At 42.7% G+C, this 27109-nt stretch overlaps 2 protein-coding genes and 1 long non-coding RNA gene across 14 annotated transcripts in view; 1 reads left to right on the top strand and 2 right to left on the bottom strand.

Annotated features, from left to right (window-relative positions):
- Positions 1–17697, bottom strand: part of LOC114847415 (kinesin heavy chain-like) — a 56918-nt gene extending 39221 nt beyond the window's left edge. For 8 of the 9 annotated variants that reach the window (XR_008693384.1, XR_008693383.1, XM_029137130.3 and 5 more), the window contains exon 1: positions 17002–17697. Coding sequence is in view for 6 of the 9 variants with exons in the window: in XM_029137130.3 (XP_028992963.1) it covers positions 17002–17124 (123 nt within the window). In the remaining 3 variants the exon portion in view is untranslated. The remainder of the gene's footprint in view (positions 1–17001) is intronic. The other variant, XM_055504971.1, reaches the window with a different exon arrangement.
- LOC129603493 (uncharacterized) lies at positions 5938–7972 on the top strand. The gene is made up of 2 exons (XR_008693387.1): positions 5938–7185; positions 7703–7972. It is a non-coding gene; the product is annotated as an uncharacterized LOC129603493 (long non-coding RNA).
- A 907-nt stretch (positions 17698–18604) lies between the features above and the next one.
- The window catches only part of LOC114847416 (enhancer of polycomb homolog 2-like), a 41771-nt gene continuing 33266 nt past the window's right edge, over positions 18605–27109 (bottom strand). For 3 of the 4 annotated variants that reach the window (XM_055504975.1, XM_055504978.1, XM_055504976.1), the window contains 4 exons: positions 26183–26261; positions 24583–24729; positions 19973–20123; positions 18605–19521 (listed from right to left, as the gene is read on the bottom strand). In XM_055504975.1, the coding sequence (XP_055360950.1) occupies positions 19319–19521; positions 19973–20123; positions 24583–24729; positions 26183–26261 (580 nt within the window). In that variant the 3' untranslated portion in view covers positions 18605–19318. The remainder of the gene's footprint in view (positions 19522–19972; positions 20124–24582; positions 24730–26182; positions 26262–27109) is intronic. The other variant, XM_055504977.1, reaches the window with a different exon arrangement.

The following is a 27109-nucleotide window of genomic DNA, read 5'->3' on the forward strand; positions in this document are numbered from 1 at the left end:
CGTCATATTACGCCTTGTAAAACCATAAAAACTGTTTAGATTGTTTACAGACGATAAAACATTGTCAAGGCATTGACAAGGACAGCTAACTCCCTTTTTCCTGCTTCAAACAGCTGCTGTAACTGAGAGCAACCCGTGCGGCATCGCCAGTCAATTTGGAAATGCATTCATTGGTTTGGACACTTTAGGTGTGTGAACTGGGGAGGAGACGGAAGCAGCGACTGAGAAGCGACTGAATAGAGTTAATGTCTTCCCCGCTGACAGGCGCATTCATTTGATAATGCACATACCTTGGCTGACAGTTAAGTTGAAAGACACACTGAATCTTTATCAAACCGTCCCTGAATAACATCTATGAACTGCAGTATCTTCCTTGATTATCCATGATTGTTATGGAAGAAGCGCAAATCATCGCCAGTTCAAATTGTGCAATTAATACTGTGTTTATAATAAAGATAATAAATAATAATAATAGTATTTTCAATTTAAAATGCACTGCATATTTTAAACGAATGTCGAAGAAATAAATTAGACCAGAAAGCTACGATAAATGCATACGTTTATTTTTGCAGAGTAAACATATGTAGAATAAACTACTTGCTGCATAATGAGTCTCAGACCTGCAGCTGATCACGCCGCCCGATGCTGCCCAGTCTCCCACGGAGCTTTGTCCCGGAGCTGAAGTATTTCTCACCTGCTGATCGAGTAGTAGCAACACATTAGCATGTCTGGGCGCCTCTACGGAGGAGGGGGGAGGGGTGTGAAGTTTGCGTTTGCGACTGTGAGCAATCATGAGATAAACAAAAGCTTGGTCGAACTCAGCTCCAAGTCATCTGAGTACGAAACACATCACATATCATTCGATCTCGTGTTTTATTCGAGCAGCAGTCTGGAGCTCTCTGCTAAGACTGCTGCCCCGCGACCCATCCCCAGATTAGCTACGATTAAAAATTAAGAACAGAGGTTTTTTGTTTTTCTCTAAACGAAAAAACAGTTTTAAATCCAATTCCGTGTGTTTTGTTAAAACTATTTTTGCTCAGTTTATTGTTTTGTAAGGCGGTGCTTTTATTCAAATCTGTTTGCCGCCCATAGCAAGAGAAAGGAGAAGTTGGTGAAGGTGGACGGATGGGCGAATGGGAAATCAAAGTTTTGAAACGTACATGGGCTGAAGATGTCACATCAGCCACTCATTCAGTTACAATGACACGCACAGTCAAAACAAATTCTCGCTACATCTAGTGCACCACTACCCAGTTCCTCTCGTAGCCTGTATTTGCACATCCATACATTTGTGTATTGGTCACTCTCTGTCTGGACACATGACTCCGAAACACGTCACGTGTTTGTGTAACTTTTAAGACCAAAACAAATTATAAACACAGGTAACAAGAGAACGACTTTTTGTGTTTTCCGTTTGTCTCTAAACAATAAAAACATATTAACTCCAATTCCGTGTCTTTTTATAAAAAACAAATATTTTTGCCTGGTTTATTGGTCTGTATGGCGGTGCTTTGGAGAGAAACAAAAACGCTGATGAAAGTGGCTGGATGGACGGATGGGAAATTAAAATGCCACTCATTCAGTTACAATGACATGCACAGTCAAAAGAAATTCTCGCTACAACTAGTGCACCACTCCCCCGTTTCTCTCGTAGCCTGTATTTGCACATCCATACATTTGTGTATTGGTCACTCTGTCTGGACACATGACTCCGAAACACGTCACGTGTTTGTGTAAGAGTTTGATGTCTCCACCAAATTATAAGCAGAGGTAACGAGAGAACGACTTTTTTTGTTTTCCGTTTGTCTCTAAGCAAAAACTCCAGTTCCGTATCTTTTGGTAATAAAACAAATATTTTTGCCTGGTTTATTGGTTTGTAAGACGGTGCTTTGATTCCGTGTTGAAGCGGATCTCAGCCACTCAGTTACAATGACACGCGCTAGTCATGGATAATGTTTCAATGTGAATGCGACGATATTTATTTGATGTTGCGCTTCATACTCCCCACATTTGAGCACACAACAGATACTTAACAGTAAAATAGGTCTGGTGTAATATATGTGTTACAGGTAGAAATGAACAGTCGGACCTCAGTTATGCTGTAGTGCTTTGGAGGCTTCTAATCAACGCTGCGCCACCTGGTGGTTAAAACGAGACAAGCGTCTTGATTTTTTCTGGACGGCTGCAGGATTAAAAATCCTCAGTCAGCGACGCACTCGCTGCACCGTGGTGACGCGTCGGTACTGCAGTGAAAACACTAGTCACTTTGAACCGCTACCACTATACGTGCTGCCAGATGATGGTTGCCAGCTCCTTGGGGCAGCCTCGCCCTCCTCCACATGGGGTAACTTATCTGTTCTGTCCTCTGGCTCCTACAAGTACCATATTTTCCGGGCTATAGAGCTCACCCGAATTTAAGCCACAGCCAGTCTTGCGTGGGTTGTCTGTAAGAATAAGTGAAAATCTTTACAGTTACTTACAAACTAGCCATTTACACGAGAGAAGAATCCGCTCTATTGGCTCTGTCCATTCAACATATGGGTGCTTCCCATATGTCAATCCTCAATGCTAATGCATAACAACGACAAAGGGTGCATATGACATGCAAGCCTCAACGTCTTGCACGTTAACTGCACGGTGTAAACATCTCAGCTGTGTTCGGTGGCATGAAGCTCGTAAGCTGGTAAAAGTCCACAAATAGCTGCCCTGTTATTTAACATGTCGTTGTTATATAATACAGTTATAGTTAGCAAGCACTAACGTTCTTTTGTGATTCATTCATACGGATCCTCATGGATCGTTTGTTCGTTCATTTCTCATGTGACCACTACCAAGTGACTGTCGCGCTGTTAAACAATAATGGCAGGGAAGATGCAGGACATAAGTTATGTTAATGTGGTGTGTATTTGCTAGGTTTTAACATGGTTTGAATTCCTTGTGGCATTTTGTGATTATGATTTGTCCACCCAAGCAAACCATGTTGTCTTCAGTATATAGTGTTTGAGAACTGCGACCATTTTTACAACGCTCACAGTGCCAGCTGCTGTAAATGAATAAAATGAACGAATGACTCGAAATGATTCATTCACTTTATCATGTCATGGATCCAGTGTCATGGTCTTGGTGTTGTGTACTGACCACTTCCTGTTTTGTTCCTGTCTATGTTTGTCTGTTTAACTCTATGTTCAGTCATGTGACCAGGTCAGCTGTTTCCATTTACTCATTTAGTCATGTATTTAAGTCTTAGTTCCTGTGATGGTCTTTGCCAGATTGTCTGCTCAGCTTTCCAGCGTTTCCTGCCAGTAAGTCATTGGTTTGACTCTACTGTAGTCTGTGCATGTGGGTCCTTTGCTCCGTGCTTACCTGACAGAACAATCTGGCCACGCTTGGACCCAGCTAACACCAGTCCATCAGGTTTTGTTCGAGGTAGGATTTATATTTTGTTTCGGGAAGTGTTTTCTGCTACATCATGGACTCCACTTGGGCCGATGTGCCCGAGGACCTCCGCTATTGCTTTGCGGAGGTTTTGAGGGTCTACGCGGAGGCACTACTGGATGTCATGGAAGACGCCATCGCTATTCTGGATGAGGAATACTGGTGGTTTGACTACCCTGGTGTGGGGAAGCTTTTCGACAGGATATGCTCGATGCGTGAGGACTTGGATGCGCCCACCAAAGCACTGGCCTCTCATCGGACGCCACCTCTCGTCTCCTCGCCATCGCCAGTTCCTGCTTCGCCCCCATGTTTTGCCACCAACACTAAGGCAGTTCCAGCTCGTGGCTTGACAATAACATCAAAGCGACCCCAGTCCATGTTGCAGCACCGCAGTGGTAGCAGTTCAAAGTGACTAGGATTTTTACTGCAGTACCGACGCGTCGCCACGGTGCAGCGAGTGCGTCGCTGACTAAAGATTTTTAATGCTGCAGCCGGCTGAAAAAAATCAGGACGCTAGTCTCGTTTTAACCACCAGGTGGCGCAGCGTTGATTAGAAGCCTCCAAAGCACTACAGCGTAACTGAGGTCCGACTGTTCATTTCTACCTGTAACACACATATATTACACCAGACCTATTTTACTATTAAGTTTTTACTATTAAGTATCTGTTGTGTGCTCAAACGTGGGGAGTATGAAGGGCAACAACTTGTTGATGGCTTAGTTATTTTCTGTTCACTGCAAAGTTATAATTGTTCTGTGTGGTTTAGAACAGGCAGCGCCACACCAGCAACACGTTCTTGTTTTCATTCTCCTCAGCTTTTTCGTGTCTTTAAATCGTGTCTCTTAAAAATATGTACACACACAACATATTGACTTCACATAATACCATGATTATGCGTCGCGGTTTAATTAATATAATTTGAATGCCCATGGCCAAGTAAAGACGTAGAGCGCAGTCCATCTGCAACTACAGCCGCTTATTTCGGTTTTAAACTTCCACAACTTGTTAATAAATGTTTTCCAATAGTCGTAGATTTTACGTAAATAACCGTAATAATCATAGGAATTTGTTTTACAGCAGTTGTCGATCGTAATTTTGACAGGACGCCAGAAATCAGCAGATCTACAGCGACGCATTACAGCAACATGTTTGTTAGTACGTGTTTACTCTGTGTCTGCAGAACTGCAGTTTGACTTGTTTTGACTGTGCGTGTCATTGTAACTGAGTGGCTGAGATCACTTATTCGACCCGTGTACGTTTCAACATTTTCATTTCCTATCCGTCCATCCAGCCACTTTCACAGGCGTTTTCGTTTCTATCGATGGGCGGCAAACAGATTTTAATCAAAGCACCGCCTTACAAACCAATAAAACAGGCAAAAATGCAGCAAGTAGTTTGTTCTACATACGTTTACTCTGCAAAAATAAACGTATGTATTTATCGTAGCTTTCTGGTCTAATTTATTTGTAGCACTTCGACATTCGTTTAAAATATGCAGTGCATTTTAAAATGAAAATACAATTATTATTATTGATTACCTTTATTGTAAACACAGTATTAATTAGACAATTTGGACTGGCGAAGATTTGCGCTATAATAGTCCATAATAATCATGGACAATCAAGGAAGAAACTGCAGTTCATAGATGTTATTCAGGGATGGTTTGATAAAGATTCAGTGTGTTTTTCAACTTAACTGTCAGCCAAGGTACGTGCATTATCAAATAAATGCGCCTGTCAGCGAGGAAGACATCAACTCTATTCAGTTGCTCTTCAGTCGCTGCTGCCGTGTATTCCCCAGTTCACACACCTTTACTGGGTTTTCTAAATATACCATGTCCTACTACAAGGTGTTCCTACTAAGTTAACCAGCTGTTTATTTCGTTATTCCCTCTTTAATGTCCGTCTGGTGAATGAACGTGGGCGTGGCCATCCACATCCAAGGGGAAACGCTCATCAACACGCAGGACAAAGATCTGCGTTTCTCTGCTGCTACAGCCTCGGCTGCGTTGGGTTGTTAGTCTCCCTTTCACCTGTACCATATGAAATGTGTTCCTACAAAGTTGATCAGCCGCTTTCAGAATCAGAATCGTTTTTATTCCCAAGGTTTGAACAGGGCAAACATTATTTTTATTTACAAAAAAAATTAAAACGTTCACATTTGATTTGCAAATGCTGCACTGAGCTCTTTTGCTTTGACGAGTTTTGTGTCTACATGAAAGTGGGCAGAACAACGTCCGAACCAATGAATACATTTCCAGATTGACCGGTGATGCCGCACGGGTTGCCCTCAGTTACAGCAGCTGTTTGAAGCAGGGAAAAGCGAGTTAGCTGTCCTTGTCGATGCCTTGACAATGTTTTATCATCTGTTAATGGTTTTACAAGGCGTAATATGACGCTTACGTTTGATCGTTGCTTGTATTCCATATAAATGGGAACGGGGACTGAATAGGTATGCTGTTAATTGCTACGATCTTCTGTCAATAAAATATAAAATGTTAAACCCCTGAGCCCCGATTTTTATGTCTTCTTTGGATTAAAAAACAAATGTTGAATGTTCTCAAATAATATAATATTGCCGTGCCAGTGTTTTTTTCATTGAAAACGTGGGTGTTACCGGTGGCAGACCTCTGGTCTAGATCATCCCTATTCACTTTTTTAAATTGTAGTGTGACCTTAGTATTCCTTTTTATTTTTTAATTTTATGTTTGGGAAAAGTGTCATTTTAGCTACAGTGATTTTATTTGAAATTAACATTAGTTCCTACCTGTCCTTGTTGACGGGGGGCAGGAAAAAGGTGACGCGCGTTGGATAAGAGCGGCGTAAAGAAAAAAGTGTACATGTGCCGTACTGTCTTGCCGTGTGGTGCATTAAAGAAGAATACCACATAAAGAAAATTGCCCGTACCAACAGCGAGAAATCAGGGTTACAGTAGCTTGTCTGCCACAAATCAAACGCTGCACGAGGGAGGGCGCAGCATCGAGTGGGGACCACTCCTGTTTCATTTCCTGGTGGTTCAAGCGACTCACCCTGGTCGCTCTGCATTCTGCCGCCTCTGGTGGCCTCATCTTTGTCGCCTCCGGTCGCAACAGCAGCGGTGCCTCCTTTCTCGTCGGCCACCTCGATTCTCCAGTCTCCTGGACCGTCCTCATCCTGGTGGACACTGTCGCTCCCTGTGGGTCTCAGAAGGCAATCTTTGGAGTTTTGACGGCGGCCTCACAGAACCCTTTGGTGGTTCCTGGGCACTAAGTGTGCTGTTCTGACACAGCAGCAACAGCTGGGCAAAGACTCCTCTTGCCTGCACCCTCCTTCAAGAAAGGGTTTTGGACATTGTTGTGCTCCTGCCCCTGTTAAAGGACACTTACACATGGACTCTTTTCATTTTTGCCTGAGTTAAAGCATTCCAGTCTCTGTGTTTCCTAGTTCCCCTGTTTTCATGATTTTGTTCTGACCCTCTTCCAATCCTCCCTCCGCCACCCTGCTAGTGTTTTGTTCAGCCTTAGATTTAGCCTTAGAGAGAGCGGTTCTGTCATGGATCCAGCATCATGGGCTTGGCGTTGTGTGGCTTCCTGTTTTATTTTGACCACTGTTTAGTTCCTGTCTGTGTTTGTCGGATTTGTTCATTCATGTGACCGGTTCAGCTGTTTCCATTTACTCATTTAGTCATGTCTTTAAGCCTCAGTTCCTGTGATGGTTTTTGCCAGTTCTCTGCTCACGTTACCTGATGTCAGCTTTCCAGCATTTCCTGACAGTAAGTCCTTGATTCGACTCTAGTCTGTTTTTGACTGTGTTTTTGCTTATCCCTGTCTGTACCTCTGCTAAATATTATAAGAATATTATACAACAGTCCGGTCTCCGAGATGTGCGTGTGGGTCCTTCGCTCCCTGCTTCCCTGACATTTACTGTTGGAGAGTTAAAGATCCGAGTCAGTTAACAGAATCAAACTTCCCATCTTTAAACACACATGCAATTCACTTTTTGGACATTCTGCTACGTTTTTTTGACTCCCTGGCTCACGTTAAGATATTCCTGGTGTGTTAGAAGTACGCCCACTACTTATTTCACATTTTTGAGAGTTTATCCAATCCGGTTCAAGAACCATCGTTTCAAATTTGGCGGCCTGGATACGTCTGCATTCGCGCTGACCAATCACCATTAAAACTGATCTAACTACCTCTATTTATTGTTTAGATCTGTAAAGGTTGTGAGATACATGGGAAATACTGGTCATTTCATTAATCTGCTATTCTATTCTTTATACCTTCTAGAGTGGTGTCAAGGAAAACAGCTGCATCCTCCATCTGTACAGCAGCTGCACTGCTTCCGATGTCTTCCAACACGTGAAGACAAAAAAGATCCTCACATCTCCCCAGCCAACTGCCCATGACTGTACCTGTTCCACTCCAGAAACTATGCTTTCAACATAACTATGAATCCTACCCGTTCATTTTGTGGTCTGCAAATTGAACTGTGACGGTAACTTATCCAGCATTATAGTGCTGGTGCATTGGTTAAAAATAAAGTTGGCTTTGACTATTGCTGTTTCACTGAACTATTTTGGTATGTATATACCTAATGAGGAAAAACAGATAAATGTTTTATAATATTTCAGCTTTTATTGAGGTATTGCCAGGTATTTCACAGGTGGTCTAAGTCCAACATAGGTGCCTTGTCCCTCAGGAAACACTGCCCTGATCCAGGCCAGGGAAGGTGGGATGACTTGGACTCTTCGCCCTAGAAGTCCCCAGCACCAGCTGACAACACTTCTAGGCTAGATACCTGCAACAACTTGAGATACACACAGACATAGTACTGAAAAAAACAATAACTACAATTCTATTAGATATATATTAGCACTTGATATATCATACACCTTACTAAAAGCAATTAAAAAAATATTAGGTCACAATATATTTAGAAACAAAACTATGTTTGTAAACCAGAGTTCCCAGGTACATTATGATTAATCTGTAAATAGTAAAATGTTCTAAAGTTTTTTATGAATTTCTGAGATACTGATTTATTCCATGCATGTGTAATTGTCTGATATACTGTATATTAAATGTGTTCTGTAATGAATACACATTCAATCATACTGGCTCCAGTCCTGGATCATCAACCATACATGACAGTAGGTTTGGCATCTAGTTCAGGCGTCTTGAGGTAAGTTTTATCGAAATTTTAATTTATTAATAAAAGTAATAAACACATGCAATATCTTGAAAGCAATAGTTGCTGTCACACCATGCCTCTGTAGGCATTCACTGTTCCTACATTGGCACTTAATTACAGATAAGTACAGCAAAATATAAGCTGCAGATGAAGATCCCATTATAGAAAAAAATATTTTTACACAGCAGCAGAACGAGAAATAAAAAAACATGTAAAAATGAGTTTATATTAGTTTATCAAGCTATGCTCCCAGACAAGCTGTAGTCGTGTTATGAATATTCTGTTGTATTAATTCAGGCTGCTAATTTGCAACCATTAGTATTAGTGTTAGCAGCTAATCAAGTTGCGTATTATATAAATCAAATTAAATTAAACGTGAATTTGCCATTTAGACGTACCTTGCGCCAGATGAAGTGTAACCACTTCAACAGTTGAAGTATAACCACTTCAACAGCCTCCAATTCGACTTCAGAGTCAGATTTTGGATCAAACGTATGGTTGAACTCCACTACGAGGACGAGTTAGCCAGTGTCACTGTTACAATGGATTCAGTGACCGTGACGTTTGATTCCCGCGGCGGATTACGGCTATGCGCTTCCTCAAAGGGGTGTGGCGATCAGTTTAGCTTCCGACACACTCCGAAAATAGAGCGTTGTGGACGAGAGCTTAAAACACACATTTTCAGACGGGCCGTGTGGGCGATCTACAGAGCTTTTTGGCATGAAAAGTTACAGACACCTTACTGAGACGTCAAGATCCAATTCTTTAGCAATGTGGAGCATGAAAAAAGCGTGTGCATGGATCTTTTAAAAAACACTGGGACCGTTGCTGGGGCAGGAGCAGAGAAAAGCGGCCCTGGGGGATTGAAAAATAAATAATAATTTCTTCACATGAAAAATATGGAGGTATCTGCTTGGCCCCTAATTTTTAAATACTACTCAACATGTTTTTGATTAACCCCCATTAAAAAATGGTGAAGTATACCTTTAAAGACAAAATGTTAAAGTTATATGAAGCTTGAAACCTAACTCCCGTTAGAGTTTAAAAAGGTTCAAGCTTTAGGTTAGTTTTCAGTGTGACACTATTCAGTTCATCAACAAACTCACTGAAAACTGACAGTACTTAGTGTATCTGACCGTACAATACTCTATCCACCTTCTTCTTTATTATTGCAGTACCATGATCCCATAGGACATTTTTTCCTTTCAATCTATACATAATTCATACAGTTGAAATGACAATAAAGAATGGTTGACACAAAAAACATGTCAGAAATCAAACTGAAGATCATGACTGCCACACAGTTTGTTCTAGATCTTGTTTGCTCCAGTGAAGCGCGCTAGATGACATGGCTGAATTTAATAAACTCAGAGGTGACAGAGTCACAGATTTAACATAACATGTGCGTAAACCCTAACTTTGAGACAATCCACCACCTGCTACTCACCCAAAGTTTAGGAAACTTACTTGAGGTGACTCTTTTTTCTACAACAGGACTGAGTTAAACATAAACATCACCTATCGGGTACCAGGATTCTAAGTGCAGAACTACACCCCAAGCTTCGATAATCACATGTATTTGATTTTATGTAATCATTTCACATTGATTTGAATGATGGATTTATTATGTCTATGTTGTGTTATGGCGTAATGTTACTTTAAGCTCGCTGGAAAGAGAAAAATATAGTATATTCCAAAATTAGATTAATTTAAGAAGGATAATTTGATAAAGTTGAGGTGGAACCTCACCCCCAAGGTTCAGCCACTGGATGCACTCACTCTCCGCCTCTCCACAGCAGAGAGAGCAGGCATCCAGCAGCAGAGAACCAGCTGCATAGTGTCTCTGCACTGCACCAATAGAAACACAACTGAATATAACTCAGCACTGTAATGAACCGATGCTGACGATTTCTCTTGGATGAAGTTGCGAATTCTACTGCTGATGGGGGAACGTGTGTGTTACAAATCATTAGTTTTGTGCTGCATGTAAGCAAAGTAGCAGTCAAAACTAGCTTCAAGATGCCAAGGACAAACCACAAAAAACACACCAAATAGTCAAATGAGCACTGAGTAAGTAATATATTAGAATGTTTATTGGTTAAGCTTGCACTGAGACGCATAAGTGCAGTTACAAGTTACTGCTTGTCGTGTTTTGGACACGGGAGTACTCGGAAGTACCCTTTTAACCTTTTTTTAAACAGCAATGTCGAAACGTTTGTCTGTGACCTGGAGGAGTAACACGCCCTGCAGTAAGGTAGGTCCAATCACTGCAAGTCAGGAGGTTTGTCTTGCAATGCATTTTGTGCGTTTTAGGATTTGACCATTTTCAGCCACAACACACAATACTACCTACTCAATTTGCTTTTTCCCCTCTGCAGTCCACATGGGGAGGGCACTCAGTCTTACACACTGCATCACGGACTACATACAATTCTGTGTGAAATGCACTGTGCCAACTAAGACATTTTTCCAATAACAAGCCCTGGGTAACCCCTGAGCTCTTCTAAACGAGAGGAAGAGGGCTTTTCTCTCAGGGGACAAAGAGGAATTATGCAGAGTGCAGAGGGACTTAAAATATAAAATTAGAAGGTGCAATGGCAGCTACAGAAAGAAGCTGGAGCAAAACAACGTCTGTGATGTATGGAGGGGACTGAAACACATCTCAGGCAACGGTGAGACTGGAAATGGTTACCAAGTCACGGGTGAGCAAGCCTGGGCAAATGAGTTAAACCTGCACTGGGCTACGCGTGGTTCCTAGAGTCTTTAAATGTAGAACGGGAAGCAGAGCTTTTAGCTCCAAGCTCCTCTCCTGTGGAACCAGCTGCCTGTTCAGGTTCAAGAAGCTGACACACTCTCCACCTTTAAGATTAGGCTTAAAACCTTCCTTTTCGATAAAGCTTATACTGTAGTTAGAGATGGTTCAGGTCACTGGCAATTATTGTTAGTCACAGGAACCATCTCTTAGTTAAGCTGCAATAGACATAGACTACTGGGGGACTTAATTTATACACTGAGCTACTCTGTTGCCTTCTATCTCTTCTATCCAATAACCTCGCATCATTGTTCCATGTTTATCTAACCTTGTCTCTTTCTGTCCAGTAGTGATAAGGGAAGATAATTTTATAATCCCACAGTTGGGAAATTACCTCACACAACAGAAAGTACAGATTAGAGAGAATACAGCGTCAGAACAGTTTGTGTTAGCACAGTACATCATAGTATGTTGTATGAGGTCATTGAGAGGGTTATTGCACAGTGATGAATATAAGTAAGTCACTAATGTTGCACAGCAAATTTGTTGCATAATGTGTAAATATAGAATAGATATGTAATAGTGCACATAGTTTGCACAAAAATTGTGCAGAGCAGATTACTGGGTGATCTGCTCTGCAGAACCACATGCAGTGGGGTGAGTGAATGTAGTGGGACGTGGTTAACAGTTCTGGTTATACAGTCTGATGGCAGCTGGTAGGAAAGATCTGTGGAAACACAGCGAGGGTGGACCAGTCAGTTACTAAAGCTGCTCTCCAGAGCAGACAATGAGTCCTCCAGTGGGTGAAGGTCCTGGTCCAGAATGGATGTGAGTTTAGCCAGGACCCTTCTCTCACCTTCCTCCTGCACCATGTCCTAAACTGGACTTTTTGATGATCCTGTCCAGTGTCTTCCTGTCCTTCACTATGGTGCTCCAGCAGACCACTTGTACAGGATGGCTGATGCCACCACAGAGTCAAAGAAGGTCTTCAGGAGTGGCCCCCTTACTCCAAAAGACCACAGTCTCCTCAGCAGGTAGAGTCTGCTGTGACCTTTCCTGTACAGTGCATCCGTGTTATGAGTCCAGTCCAGTTTATTGTTCAGATACACACCCAGACATTTGTAAGAGTCCACTCTCTCAATGTCCCTTCCCTGGATGTGCATCGATGAGATGACAGCAACCGTCTGGGGAAACCACCACCATCTCCTTCGTTTTCCCTGCATTGACGAGGAGGTGGTTCTGCTGGCACCAGTCCACGAAGTTCTGAGTAAGTCCTCTGCACTCTGTATCGTCATCATCGGTGATCAGTCCGACGATCGCAGAGTCATCAGAGAACTTCTGCAGAACACAGCTGTCCGTGTTGTGTCTGAAGACTGACGTATAGAGGGTGAAGAGGAAAGGGGCCAGTTCAGTCCCCTGTGGGGCCCCCACACTGCAGGTCAAAGTGTCAGACACACAGTCCTGACGGCGTCCTCTACTCGATGCCCTGTCTGTAGGCAAACTGCAACGGGTCCAGGTAGGTTCCAACTGCAGAGCGAAGGTGACCCAGGACCAGTCTCTCCAGTGTCTTCATCAGGTGTGTCATCAGGGCCACTGGTCTGAAGCTGCTGAGGTCTTTGGCGTTCGGTGTCTTGGGCACTAGTACCACGCAGGAGGTCTTCCAGGGCTGTGGTACCACCCTCAGCTTGAGGCTCAGGTTGAAGACACACTTCACACAGTTCGCCTGCGCAGGACTTTAGGACTCTTTCCTCACCTGGGTGCTGGAAAAGAACAGGGGTTGAAGGAGTGTCTCAGGGTGGTGTGAAGTCGAGAAGTGTTGCTGGGATGAGTCTCAAACCTATTGAAATGTAAGTTCAGCTCTTTGACCCAGCTCAGGCGCCCCTCAGCCTGTGGGTGTGTCACTGACGTTGTTCTTTCTCAGTTACTCCTCCATCTTCCTTCTGTAGCTGGCCTTCCTCTCACGGATTTTCCTCCTCAGCTCCTCCCTGTCCCCTGATTTAAATGCTCTCTTCTTCTTTATAAAAGCTTTGATATTAAGGGGGACTCACGGCTTTTTGTTGGCGAAACACCGAACCCGCATGGAGGGAATGGTGTTTCCATTAGGTCATTCATTAAGGGGGACTGAAAAGCACACATTGAAATGGGCGGTGTGGACGATCTACAGGGTTTTATGGAATGAAAGGTTCCAGAAAATTTATTGAGAAATATTCTTTTGAACTCAAAATGGAAATCCAATTGAATTACAATACATTAAAATCAAACAAAATCTTTTGAATCTTGTGATGAAACAATATTATCAATCTGCTACATCTCCAAAAATACCAGAAACTATATTAAACAAGTATATCCTCCAAAGCAAGGATGTGCATCAGACCTAGCGTGCCCACAATTTACAGCGTGGAGCAGCTGCTTACACTGCACAGCACCATAGTTCTCCCCAGGGACAGACACGAGATCCCCGCTGAGCTTCTACTGAAAACCTGCTGAGGACATTGCCCTGGAAAACAACTTAGTAAAAAGACTCTCCCCTCCTTCATCATAGGAACAAGAGATCTCTTCCTAATTAGATGGATGAGCTTGCGGTGCGAGCCAAACCAAATATTTGTAAAATGATTAAATTGAGGTCCATTCTATATAACGGTCATGAAAGCCATAGTAAGACCTCATCAGAGTGATACCTGTGATACTTCTGCTTCACATTTTTATCTTGTTTGACTACAGTAACAACATGGTTACTGAGACTATTCCACAGGAGCTTTTAAAACACAGTTTTGCTTTTACATTGCTCAAACAGAGGACTGAAAGGCAGACTGACACTAAATGGACAATAATTTCCCTTGTACATGTAGCGACTATCTGCGCCTTACTTAGTCGCTGCTGACAAGGGGAGTCCTGGCATTAACTCACTGCTACAGAAATGATGTCAAGACGTAATATGTTGCAGATGGTTTTAGTTTTATTGTCCATACACAATTCCATCTTTGCCATGCACCTGTGGCCACGTCCCTTAAATAGTGTCCCAAGTCACCTGCCATTGACTCCACCCACACGTCACCCAGCAGTGCCAAATATAAAAAGACAACAATAATAAGACAGTATGGTAAAGATAATATTGGCTCCCACAGTATATTTTAAACTTAGTGTCAAAAAGGGAGGAATGTGGGAAATTGTGTTGTCATGACATGCTATGTGTGTGTGTGGGGGGGTCATCAAGCATATGATTACCAAATAGTGGGTATTTCACTGTGGTGACCACGGGAACATTGTGAAGGAAGTAAAGTGGATTTATAACATGTATATCAAAGACCAGTCAACAGATCATGTGGGGGTTTGTAACAGGGCATAAATACAGCCCTTATGTCCTCAGTCCTTTAGTGGATACTTTGTACATAGTTACAGTACATGTGATCCTCTCCATGTCGGCATGCTAGTAAATGTTAAGGTGGTTTATCACACTGATAATTAGTGATAACATCACAGACTGAGAAGGTTTGAGAGCAGGAAACAACAGAACTAACTGATTGTCAGAAGCAAATTAGTTAATCTAACTGGGGCTGCAACTAATGATTATTTTGATAACCAATTAATCTGTCAATTTTTTTATTAATAGATTGATCGTATTAATTAGATTTTAAAAAATTAGAAATATTATTTGATGTTTTGCTTATTAAAAATACCATACCAGACTTTTTTAAACAAAACTTTCATTTTGACTCTTTAAATCTCATCAAAATACAGAACCAGCGTTTGAAAAATAAACTTCAATATGCAAAATATACAAAATATAAATAATCAAAGCAAGCATACAGTTTTGTTACAATGTGAAGATCTGCAGCAGCTCCATTAACCTGACTGTGGGAGAAAACCCACGAAGACACGGCAACAGACACCTGTAAACTCCACAGAGACTTCTGGGCTCCTTCTGGCTCTGAGGCAACGGTGACAACCACTAAAAACCACGTCGTCATATTTTAATGCATTTAGTGTCTGCACCGTTCAAGTTGCGCTGTTCTGTGGTGGCGCCGTTCATCACTGTGTAGCGAACGAGATGACGCGCAGCCAGCTGACGCTCGCGATGTAACAGAATAAGTAACAAAGTAACATTTAACACAGATGGTGGATAAATTGTTTGTTACCGCTGCTACGACCAGCGTTTCATTCTTACGTTCCCCTGTGTCGCTGTAGTATTTGGAAACCACCATCTGAACTTTGTGTGACTTTTAGGTTAATAGGGCGCAGCCTTTCTCCTGTTGCCGCTTGATATGTTTGCTTCCCCATTTCGCTAGCGGTTGCGTTATTTTGCCGTCGTCCTGCGCTGTAAAATTAGCAGCCCAACTAATTGATAACGGCAAATCATTCTCGATCAATATCTGTCATCGATTATTATCGACTCTTCGATTCGTTGTTGCATCCCTAAATATAACACATGGCCAGAATGAATGTTTCTAAGACGATTTGTGGCAAATGTCTTTCAATAAAATACATGTCACCACGGCAACGCGTTCCACTGGAAAATTACTGAAAGAATAAAATGATTACTGTTGGTTAATACAGTAGGGTGGCACAGTGGTGCAGTGTTCGCCGGGTTCTCAGGCTCCAGATTGCCCGTAGGTGTGACTGTGTGTGTGAATGGTTGTCTCCTGGACTGTGCACCCTGCCCGGACCGGGATAGGCTCCAGCACCCCCGCGACCCTGCAGGGGACTTAGCGGTAAAAAAATAGATGGTTGGATGAGTAATGCAGACACCTACACCCATCCTTGTACTTGTATCGAAGTAATTTAATCGAAGCTTTATTAACATAATGCCTTCCCTAATAACCATCATAACTAAAGGCAGGCGTCTAACCCTTGCTCTAATCTTAACAAAATGTCGTTTTTAGTTCGATGTTAGATTTTTTTTCTTAAGGAAAACAATAATTTAAAACTATTACACTTACATTGTAATTCTGGACATTATCCACTTCATCTATCTTAAGATAGCCTGTACAATAAACAAAACTGAACATATTCACACACCTGCCGGAAGCTCTGCTGTCAGTGGTTTTTAATAACTGTTGTCATGGAGACGATGTATTTCCCACTTTGCAGAAGGTGCATCTCCGGCTCGGTTTCTATTACCAAACCTCTTTGTTTTTGTAGAACCGAACATATTAAAGTTCAGACCTGAGTTAAAACCTCATTATACCAAAGAGAAGCAACCAACTGTCTCGTTATGTTCATGTCTGAGACGAGGCAACTGGGACAGAAACACGCGATCTTTAGCAAAAACACCTTCATTTAAATCGAAACGATTGATTGATTGAAAATATAAATATAAAACCGATGTCAGCTTAAACTAGGGTTCTGCTGTAAAGCATATCATCATAACTGTAAAAGAATCCGTGAGAAATTAAAACTACGTGCTGTTGTGTAGTTTAGCTTACATTAACTGTTTCACAAATAAACCATAATATTTGTGTATTGTCAGAGAAACGTCAATTATTAAATCTGAAACTAAGGTTTGTTGTTAGGGTTTGTAATGAGCAGAATGTCAAAGAATCCATCAACAGATGTGCAGCAGCCGTTTCTATTGTTGCTGCAAATGGAAAGAGGGCGTGACTGTGGGCCCGGTGTTTTCCCGGTCCTACCGGATTGAGCACCTACCGACAGCACCACCGTGTCGTGTCCGTTGAACTTTGAGACGTCTTTGTCTCTACGATTCCGCTCTGCGTCGTTCAGCGGCCTGAAGCGGCACATCACCTTCACCCCGCACTCCGCCGCGTCCATCACGTCTACCTTCCGAAAACCAGCACAAATAAGCAAAAAGGCACGTTCGGCTGCGGTTCCGTTTAAGGCTGCAATGTCAAGATCTACAAAAACCTAGCTGAGAGAATCCTAGTGCACCGGACCATAGAACCCGAACAAAGCACAGATCTGATCCCTGCTTGATGCCGATTGATCACTCCCACCTCACCCGGGCTCACCCAGGTCCATGCTGGACCACCGAGGCAGCCGCGGGGCACTATGGGACATGGAGTGTTTTGGATAACAGACGTTTCTTTACCGCTGTAAGAGTAGTAGTACTTAAGAACACAGCTCAAAATATTGTTCAGCAGAATAAAGATTTCAAAGCCCACAGCGGCCCCTCCCTCAGTGTGAAAGAGCATAAGGTGAAGCTGATGCTGAACCCTCCTACTCAGTGAACCCGAGAAAGGCTGCCAGATCTGATGGCATTACTGGACAAGTGCCTAAAGACTGTGCGGACCAGCTGATGAGGTTCTTTGAGATCTTTAACCAGTCCTTACACCAGTCCATTTTCCCACCCTGGCTGTCCTACATGGAGCAGCTGGGGAGCTATGTGAGGCTGCTGTTTGTGGATTTTGGTTCTGCCTTTATTACCGTCCTCACTCACCGACTAGTATACAAACTAGAGGCCCTCGGACTCTCCAGCTCCATTTGTCTCTGGATTATGGACTTCCTGACAGCCCGCCCCCAGAGGGTTAGAGTAAGGTCTCACATGTCCATAGCCCTCGCCCTCAACACCAGCTATACAGGGCTATACGCCATCATCAAGTTTGCTGATGACACCACTGTGATGGGGTTCATCTCCGGGAATGATGCGTACGCTTACCGGGATGAGGTGGAGCAGCTGTGTGTCTGGTGTGGGGAAAACAATCTGTTCCTAAACACCACCAAGACCAAGGAACTAGTAGAGGACTACAGGAGGTACAAAATGGACGTTCAGCCACTGTTCATCAGTAGAGACCGTGTGGAGAGGGTGGCTGCCTTCAAGTTCCTGGGAGTAACCTGGCTGCTAAAATGTAAACGTGACATCTCAGAAAATTGAACCACATCGCACTATGAGCTGTGCAATAGATGGATGGAAATACGGGTGTATTTTCTTATCTAGCAATGTTTGATTTTATTTGTGACCATTATATTTGTTAATTACCAAAATTATTACATTTTAATTCAGTTGTACAACATACAATGACAAAAGGTATTCTATTCTAGGCCAGGACTAATTATTAATTATTAGTATTATTAAAAAGGGCATTAAGTACTGAAGCTGTTATTTATTTTGTTGTATATGTAATAAATGTAATTTATATGTTCAAGCGGCTCATTTACAATAATTTGCAGAAAAACATTTTCATTTTCTGTTTCTTTGGCATCAGACTGAAGGTCTGTGTTTTGATTTTTCTGAAGCAGAGTGATACCTCTGCTTCTTCATGAAAAAGCTTAAACTCAAAAAGCTTTCAAAAGCTTTTTTCTCACTGCAGATTTTAATTTTAAATCATCATCTGAATCATTTAAAATATTAAAACCAAATCCTGACACAGATTCATTCAGAGACCCAACCTGTGAACAAATACCAAAACTAAACATGAGGAATAAATAATCGATCGGAGTGAGACAGATGGGCTCATCTCGGACCAATGAGCAAGTATACAGTGTTGATGTGAACTAGTCAGAGGTGATGCTGCAGTTACAATACAAAAAAACACATTCACATGTACAACAATAATGACAATATTCACATTGTAGGAACATTAACAATCTTCTGAAATGTGTCACATTCACTCGTCAGAGGTGGAGCAGAGGCTGATGGGGCAGGGAGCAACAGGGGCTACGTGACCTCCATGGGTAGCGTGGTCTCAGTTAAAAAAACTCCTTATAACCTTAAACATGCTGCTCATGACCATAATTTCTTAAATGTTAACATCACACTGTAATCAGCTTTGTTTCCATTCTGTTTATCTGCACCCCAAGCTTTTTATTACTTTTTTTTAATACTGTAGAAGCTCGAGCTACACTCTGAATTCTGATCCTGCCTCAGTCCAATATTTTAGAAGAATCGTTGGCAATGCAGAGCAAAAACAAACTAGTTTCTAATGAAGTTTCGTTGTTAATTGTATTATTGGCCTAAAGATTTTTACATTTGCGTAATTACCCAATAGTGGAAATATTGTGCACTCGGTCAAAGCTGGCCGCACCAGCAACAATCTTTAAGGCAGATGTTGGGGAGGCAGTGGCTAGAGCGATATGCGAGTTGTGGAGATACACCGATCCCACTTGGCTCCTCTGGTTGGAGATGGACTGAGGGAAGGAGGATGACCACGAGCCCTGAGATAAAAGCCGTGCTCTGCTCAGAGAGATGGGAGTATGGAAGCCTGAAGGGACCTGAAACAAACACATGGTTTCATATTAGAAAACAGAAGGTCCTTCAGAAGGACAGAAAGTCAATGCTTCTACTGCCGCCTCCTGAGGAGTGCAGATGTGCTTTCTCTCTGCTTAGAATTGGCTTTGTATTATTTTGTCCCCTCTCCTTTACCCCTGCCTTCCCAGGACCAATCTAGCTTACCAGCCGTGCCTCTATCTTCCTTACCTTATTGTGTATCCCTTCAAGGATGTATGATGGCCTCGGTCATACATCTATAAACTACACTTCACTTTACTGATGCAGAGACCCCCCCTCCCATCCTACAGTCTTACCGTTTGCTCTCCAACCATATCCACTTATCCTGATGTATCCAAGAAACACTTGGGGAGAATGTGTTCATTTTTGTGACGACATCTGTCTCATGGTAAATTACTAACATGATAGGATTATTATAACAGGTAAGCAGCTCACCTGAATAACAGACTCCATTCACACTGGTCCTGTAAGGTTTATTTTCACTGTGACCATGAGCAACGGCAAGAGTGCTGACCATAGCCGAAGCTGCAAACTGAGCACTGGCTGAGTCCAGAGTCTTCGGACCAGACTCTCCTGACCTACTGTGCTATTGATCAAACCAGAAGATGCACACTGAGAGCCAGAAACATGCTGAATCAGAACATATGATATTTGTGACTGGGTTAGATTTGAGTTGCACACAAAGTGTAATTACACCGCAGGGTTTGTGTCTCATCATTTGGCTGACTGACGGTAAGCGTATCGTTTCACTTCCGGTTACTGAGGTTTGCTGCCGCTGTGTGTACGGCGTTATTCTCCGCTCTTTTCTAAATATTATCGTTTTATATCTGGTAGCGACTGCTAAGAGTTGCAAAACAAGCTTTTAACACTCAAGCATCCTTTCCTTTCATTAAAAGTCCTGCTAATTTTCACTGTTATCCAAGTGTTTTCTCCGCTAGCGTAGCTCCTAGCTTACTTTCCTGCTATGGCTTCCCCCTTTTCCTCTCCCTCTCGCTCTGTTCGGTGCTCGGTGTGTCTTATGTTTAGCTTATCCTCCGCCTCCTTTAGTGATGGTAATGGTATCTGTAATAGGTGTACGCTAGTTGCAGGGTTGGAGGCGAGGTTGTTAGACTTGGAGTCTCTGCTTCGCACCTTAAAAAACAGGCCAGCTAGCCAGGTCCCTTTCGCCGGTGCGGAACCTCCAAGCTTAGCTGCTACCAGTCCCCTGGCAGGTCCCAGGCAGCTGGGTAACGACTGGGTCACGGCTCGTAAGAAACGTAGCTTTAGGCAGGCGCCCACGGTTCACCACCAACCGCTTCACGTTTCAAACAGATTTTCCCCACTCAGCGACACATCCGCTGAGAAACCCACTCTGATCATTGGTGACTCCATAGTCCGAAACGTGTTAGAGAATCCAGCGGTCATAGTTCAGTGTTTGCCTGGGGCCAGAGCGGGCGACATTGAGTCTTATCTTAAGCTCCTGTCTAAGGATAAGCGTAAGTACGCTAAGATCGTAATACACGCAGGAGCTAATGACGCCTGGTTACGCCAATCGGAAGTCACTAAAACTAACATTGAGTCGGTGTGTTCGTTCGCCAAACAATGTCGGACTCCGTAGTTTTCTCTGGACCCCTCCCCAATGTGACCAGCGATGACATGTATAGCCGGCTGTCATCGCTCCACCACTGGTTGGAGCGATGAGGTGGGAACAAGGTGGGCTTTGTGGCTAATTGGAGCACTTTTTGGGGAAAACCTGGACTGATTAGAAGAGACGGCGTCCATCCCACGTTGATGGAGGAGGTGGAGGAGTAGCAGCAATTTATAACTCAGATTTATTAATTACTCCTAAACCTAAACATAGCTATAACTCATTTGAGAGCCTCACTCTTAGCCTTTTTCACCCAGACTCTAAAACTCAGAAGCCAGTTGTGTTTTGTATTGTTTACCGTCCTCCTGCTCCATATTCAGAGTTCTTAACTGAATTCTCTGAATTATTATCTGACTTAGTTCTTAGCATAGATAAAGTCATTGTAGTGTGAGACTTTAACATTCATGTGGATGTTGACAGCAACTGTCTCTGCACTGCTTTTAACTCTTTAATAGACACTATTGGTTTTACACAGCAGGTAAATGAACCCACTCATTGTTTTAACCACACCCTAGATCTTGTCATGACATATGGGGGTGAAATTGATATATTAATAGTTTTTCCCCTCTTTTGAATTTAGCATAATTGACCTTACAATAGCTGGAAAGAAATGTTACTATAGCAGATGTTTATCTGACAACGCTGTTGCCAGATTCAAGCAGATGATTCCATCATCTTTTGCCTCAATGTCTTATAGATACACAGAACAGTCACCTTAATCCTTATGAACAGGTTGACTGTCTTGTAGATGATGCTGCAGCTTCTCTACGTATAATGTTAGGCACAGTGGCTCCTCTGAGTTATACCATGGAGCTAACCATTCAGATTCATTGCCTTCTTCTTCAGAGATCCGCAGCCTAAAGCACAGGACCAGACAACTAGAAAGGCAGTGGCGTTCCAACAAAATAAATGTAAACTGCATTGCATGGAAGGACAGTCTAATAATATATAAAAAAAGCACTTTGTGCTGCTATAAAACATATTATTCCTCCTTAATTGAGGAAAACAAAAACAACCCCAGGTTTCTTTTTAGCACTGTAGCCAGGCTGATTAATAGTCACAGCTGTGTTAAGTCCTACTATCCCATTAAATCTCAGCAGCAATGACTTTATGAACTACTTTACTAATAAAATTATCATCATTAGAAAAGACATTCAGCAGCGACTTCTTCCAAATGACAGAAAGCACTGTCTAGATCCATCAACTTTAAATTTATTAAATCCTCTGTCTTACCTAGACAGCTTCTTCCCCATAACCTCAATAATCAACTCTTCCAAGTCGTCCACTTGTCTTTTAGATCCAATCCCAACCAGATTACTCAAAGAAGTTCTACATTTAGAACTTACATTTAGGCTATGTACCACAGGCTTTAAAGGTGGCTGTGGCTACCCTGGACCCTGGAGAACTAGTCAACTATAGGCCCATTTCAAATTTACCCTTTATTTCCAAGATTCTTGAAAAAAAACATTGCTAAACAATTATCTGACCACCTGAGTGGGAATAACCTGTACAAAGATTTTCAGTCAGGATTTAGAAAACATCATATCACAGAAACAGCTCTGGTTAGAGTCACTAATGATCTTCTATTAGCTTCGGACAATGAAATAGTTTCTGTCCTTGTCCTGCTAGATCTTAGTGCTGCATTTGATACAATTGATCATAACATTCTATTACAGACACTAGAACATAGAATCGGGATTAAATGAACAGCATTGGGAGCTATGGAGTAACACAGGGTCCTGTGCTTGGTCCAATATTGTTTACCTATACATGTCTCCTCTATTAATTTTCATTGTTATGCAGATGATACTCAGCTTTATATGTCCTTGTAACCAAATGAAACAGATCAACTAGTCAAAATTCAGGGTTGTTTAAAAGACATCCAATCCTGGATGTCCTAAAACTTCCTTCAACTAAACTCAGATAAAACTGAAATTCTTATTGTTGGGCCTAAAAATCTGAGAGAGACGCTATTGAGTCAGATAGCCACCCTGGATGGCATAACATTAGCTTCAGATTCTACTGTGAGGAACCTTGGCGTCATCTTTGACCAGGATCTCTCTTTTACATCTGACATTAAGCAAATCTCCAGAACCTCCTACTTTCATCTTAGAAATATAGCTAAAATCAGAAGCATCCTCTCTCAGAGCGATGCAGAGAAACTGATCCATGCATTTGTTACCTCTAGGCTGGACTACTGTAACTGCTTACTCATAGGATGTCCTAACAGCTCCTTAAAGAGCCTACAGCTTATTCAAAATGCTGCAGCCAGAGTTCTGACGAGGCTTAGAAAGAGAGATCACATTTCTTCTCCCTCTATACGTACTTCCTATCTTTGGATTGTGGGAGCAAACGGGGGTAACCAGAGAAAACCCACAAGGTGGACACCTCACAGAGGCACCTCTTGCTGTGCTAACCCTACACCACCATCCCCACAGTCTCAGAACAAAGCAGTAAGGCAACTATGTTGGCAGAATAGAAGACTATTGAATAATCTTGATGTATACCATCCTCTCCAAAGTTTGAAATTGACTAAACCACCCACAAGTTTGTTATTTAAGATTCCAGCTTGTCTGTTCTACACATTTATTCCTCTTCAATTTTCTAAAAGTTACTTCGATGAAAATATAACAATGTCTGCACTTGTTATTTTCTATCTTAGCTGAATCTACTAGCCATGTTGTGTTTTAGTTGCAGCGGTTCCAGCTGTTTTTTCCGCATATGTAACAGCTGCTGCTGATGACTGAGGTATTGCTTCTCTGTGACGCCCCCTGCTGGTTACAACAGAAACAATACATAAAATAAAAAATAAAGTGTGGAAAAATGGTTCAGGTTTATACACCTTGACACACCTGCCCTTTGTAATATAATTTTGAATTCTTAAACCACAGGATTACATTAGAACTGGATCCTCAGCTTCAAGTATCATCAAGCTGCTGTGCTCCACAGAGGACACTAAAAGTCAGTGAATGTAGACTTTTGAGAGTTGAAACATTAAAGCTGTCTGTGGAGTAGGGCTGCAACTAAGGGTCATTTTGATAATCGATGCCCATCAGGGGCTTTAATTTATATTTTTGGAATTTAACATTTCTACAGCTGATGTCAAGTGACAAGCAGGAGGTGAGTTTGTGGACATCCATGATGCATCGTGTGAGCCTGCTGCCTAATTCCTTGTGGTCCTGAGATAGTCTGGTTTCAGAGCTGAACTTTCTCAGGTTCTGAATATTGTTCAGGACTTCAGTCAAGGAAGGGAGGGTGGTTCTTGAGTTTGGATGTTTCTGCTCTAGTGGAACATTAGTACTGGTTGTGGTCCTGAAGTTGGGATATGTAAGAGAATCTATCAGACCCAAAGATGAGGAGGCTCGGTCAAGGATAATCCTGCTTGGACAGAGAGAAAAGAAATGACAGGTTGGTTTACCTGCATCGATAGCACAGCACCCCGTTCCATCCTGCGGCGGCTCAGTCCAATCCAGTAAGGAGGCAGTGACAGCTTACCCAAAGAGTGGCATAAACACTGTGGCAGTAAGTCTGACACATTGCCTTCACTAATCACCTCCATCTGGGGCTGAAGAAACACAGAACATGACACCCATAAAAACACGACATGCTTAAGACTGAATCTTGTTGCTCATCTTTTATTGTTGATAACTAATGTGATTGTTTCTGTAAATTAGGTGTAGGTGATGTTAGTTAATCAATCAATCATATTTAAATTTAAGTGGAGTCTGCCGCACAGGAGTACAGTAATATTAACACTACTGTAAACATAGATGATGTATACAGGTATTAACTACGGGTGGTGGGTCGACATGAGGACAGTCCCACATCACTCCTACGGGCTATGCCCAACCCGGTCCCGTGGAAATAGGCCTGACCACCAGGCGCTCGTATAGTGCTGCGCCATACTGGGCGACGTCTCTGGCCTTGATATTTTATACATGATAGTTGGCTTTGTGAGCCACTCAGTATGGCCTGTTGCTCAGGACATGTTTGCCATGGGAGATCCTACCAGGGGCATTTAGCTCCTACCACATAGCACCCGGGTTCATTCAGGCAGCCAAACTACACCACGATAAGGCGGCGGTGCAAAACTTTGAGTGGTACCGGCTAGAAATAGTCAGGCTCACCTCCATGCACAGCCTGGGCTCAGGAGCCCAACTCTTAGAGAGGGGGTTCACTTCTACTCTAAAGTTGCCTGTGGTGAGAGGCAGCAGGCTGGTGTGGGCTTGCTCATAGCTCCCCAGCGCAGCTGTGATCCAACTGGGGACTGCTGGGGGATTTCAACGCCCACGAGACACCAGGAGTGACTGGGAGGAATGGCCTCCCTGATCTGAGCCAGAGTGGTGTTACGTTGTTCTGTGCTAGAAACAGTCTGGCCATAACAAACACCATGTTTGAACATAAGAGTGTCCATCAGTGCACATGGCACCAGGACACCCTAGGCCAAAAGGTCACAGTAGTAGTCATCAGACCATCGTGCTAATCCCTAAACTAGGTGGTGGATGCCAGAGGTAACGGGTGCCATCAAGCTAAAGGTGGAGTCCATTCAGGCCCGGATGACTTGTGGGACTCCTGAGGCAGCTGACTGGTATTGACGGGCCAAGCGTTCTGCAGCCCGTGCTGTTGTGGATGCAAAAACTCAGGCCTGGAGGGACTTCGGAGAGGCCATGGAGGAGTTCAAGGAGGCAATAGAGGATGACTATCATTTGGCCTCAGATTCTGGCAAACTGACCGACGCCTCAGGTGGGGGAAGACGTTTTTCACCAGATCTGTTCTCAGTGGAAGTGAGCAGCTGTTGACCTCAACTGAGGATGGTACTGAACGGTGGAAAGAGTACTCTCAATGCACAACCGCAGAGTATGTGTGTGGGTTTGAGTGTAGCACTACACGGGGCGAGCATGGGCATACTTGACTAATCGATAATGGCAAATCATTATTGATCATTTCAGTCCTAATTTCAGGCATGAAAAATATGAGATATAATCTATGTATTCCCCAGAGACAACGGGCAGACTCACAACACAATTTCCCGGCTTCCCCATTAAAGGCAAAGACACTTGTCTGATGACATCTCCACTGAAGTCTCCCATCTGATACCTACACAGAGGAAACACTATCAGAGTTAAGTTTAATTGGTTCACAGTAAGACCAAAGTCCATAGAACACAAAGACTGGTGTTCTCAGTGTCCCAGGACCACAGTCTCTTCTAGCTGCACAACAAAAGAATGAACTGAAATTGGTAACTTTCAAAGCTATGAGCTTATCACCACGTGTTACATCTGTTCTGTCCAGGGACCGTGACAGGACTCACATGTTCACCAAAAGTCACCAAAAGGAATCTCAGACTGCCCATGAGGTCTGAGGTCTAGATACGTTTAATGTGATCCGTTGGTATTGTGTTACGTACATAGACTTATGCTCATATTGTTGCAGTGGCAGCAGGATTTATATTTATTTACTTATTTAGTTTATAGGAGAATACTTGATGTATGAATGATGCTTGTTAAACTCAACCACTGCTCCGAAGTCAAAACGCAGAGGTTTGACACTTGATACTTTATTGAAAGCAGATCAGAGCAATTCACGAGCAGACTCTCTCAACTAAACTGCGTTTTGTTTCCTGTAAAACTACTTTATTTTTGACCGTGTACAGACAACAACATATTAACAAAACATTGAGATGCCAAAACATTAACGTGCCGCTTTCTTGCTACAAACAACTGCCGGAACAAGGAACAACTTGAGCGGCAGTCAGAATCTGCTCGCCAATTAATGTGGTCTGTTGCATTGCTGTGGTGTGAACTAGGACCGGAGAAAGTTTAATCAAAAATACGCTGCTGCATCACTCTTCCAGGCTGAGGCATAACAAGTGAAACTGACTTCCCTTCTGCAGCCATACTGTCCACAAACTACGCATCAACATGTAATGACATTTATTTATTGTT

Source organism: Betta splendens, chromosome 21 (genome assembly GCF_900634795.4).
Source record: "Betta splendens chromosome 21, fBetSpl5.4, whole genome shotgun sequence".
NCBI classification, from domain to species: Eukaryota; Metazoa; Chordata; class Actinopteri; order Anabantiformes; family Osphronemidae; genus Betta; species Betta splendens.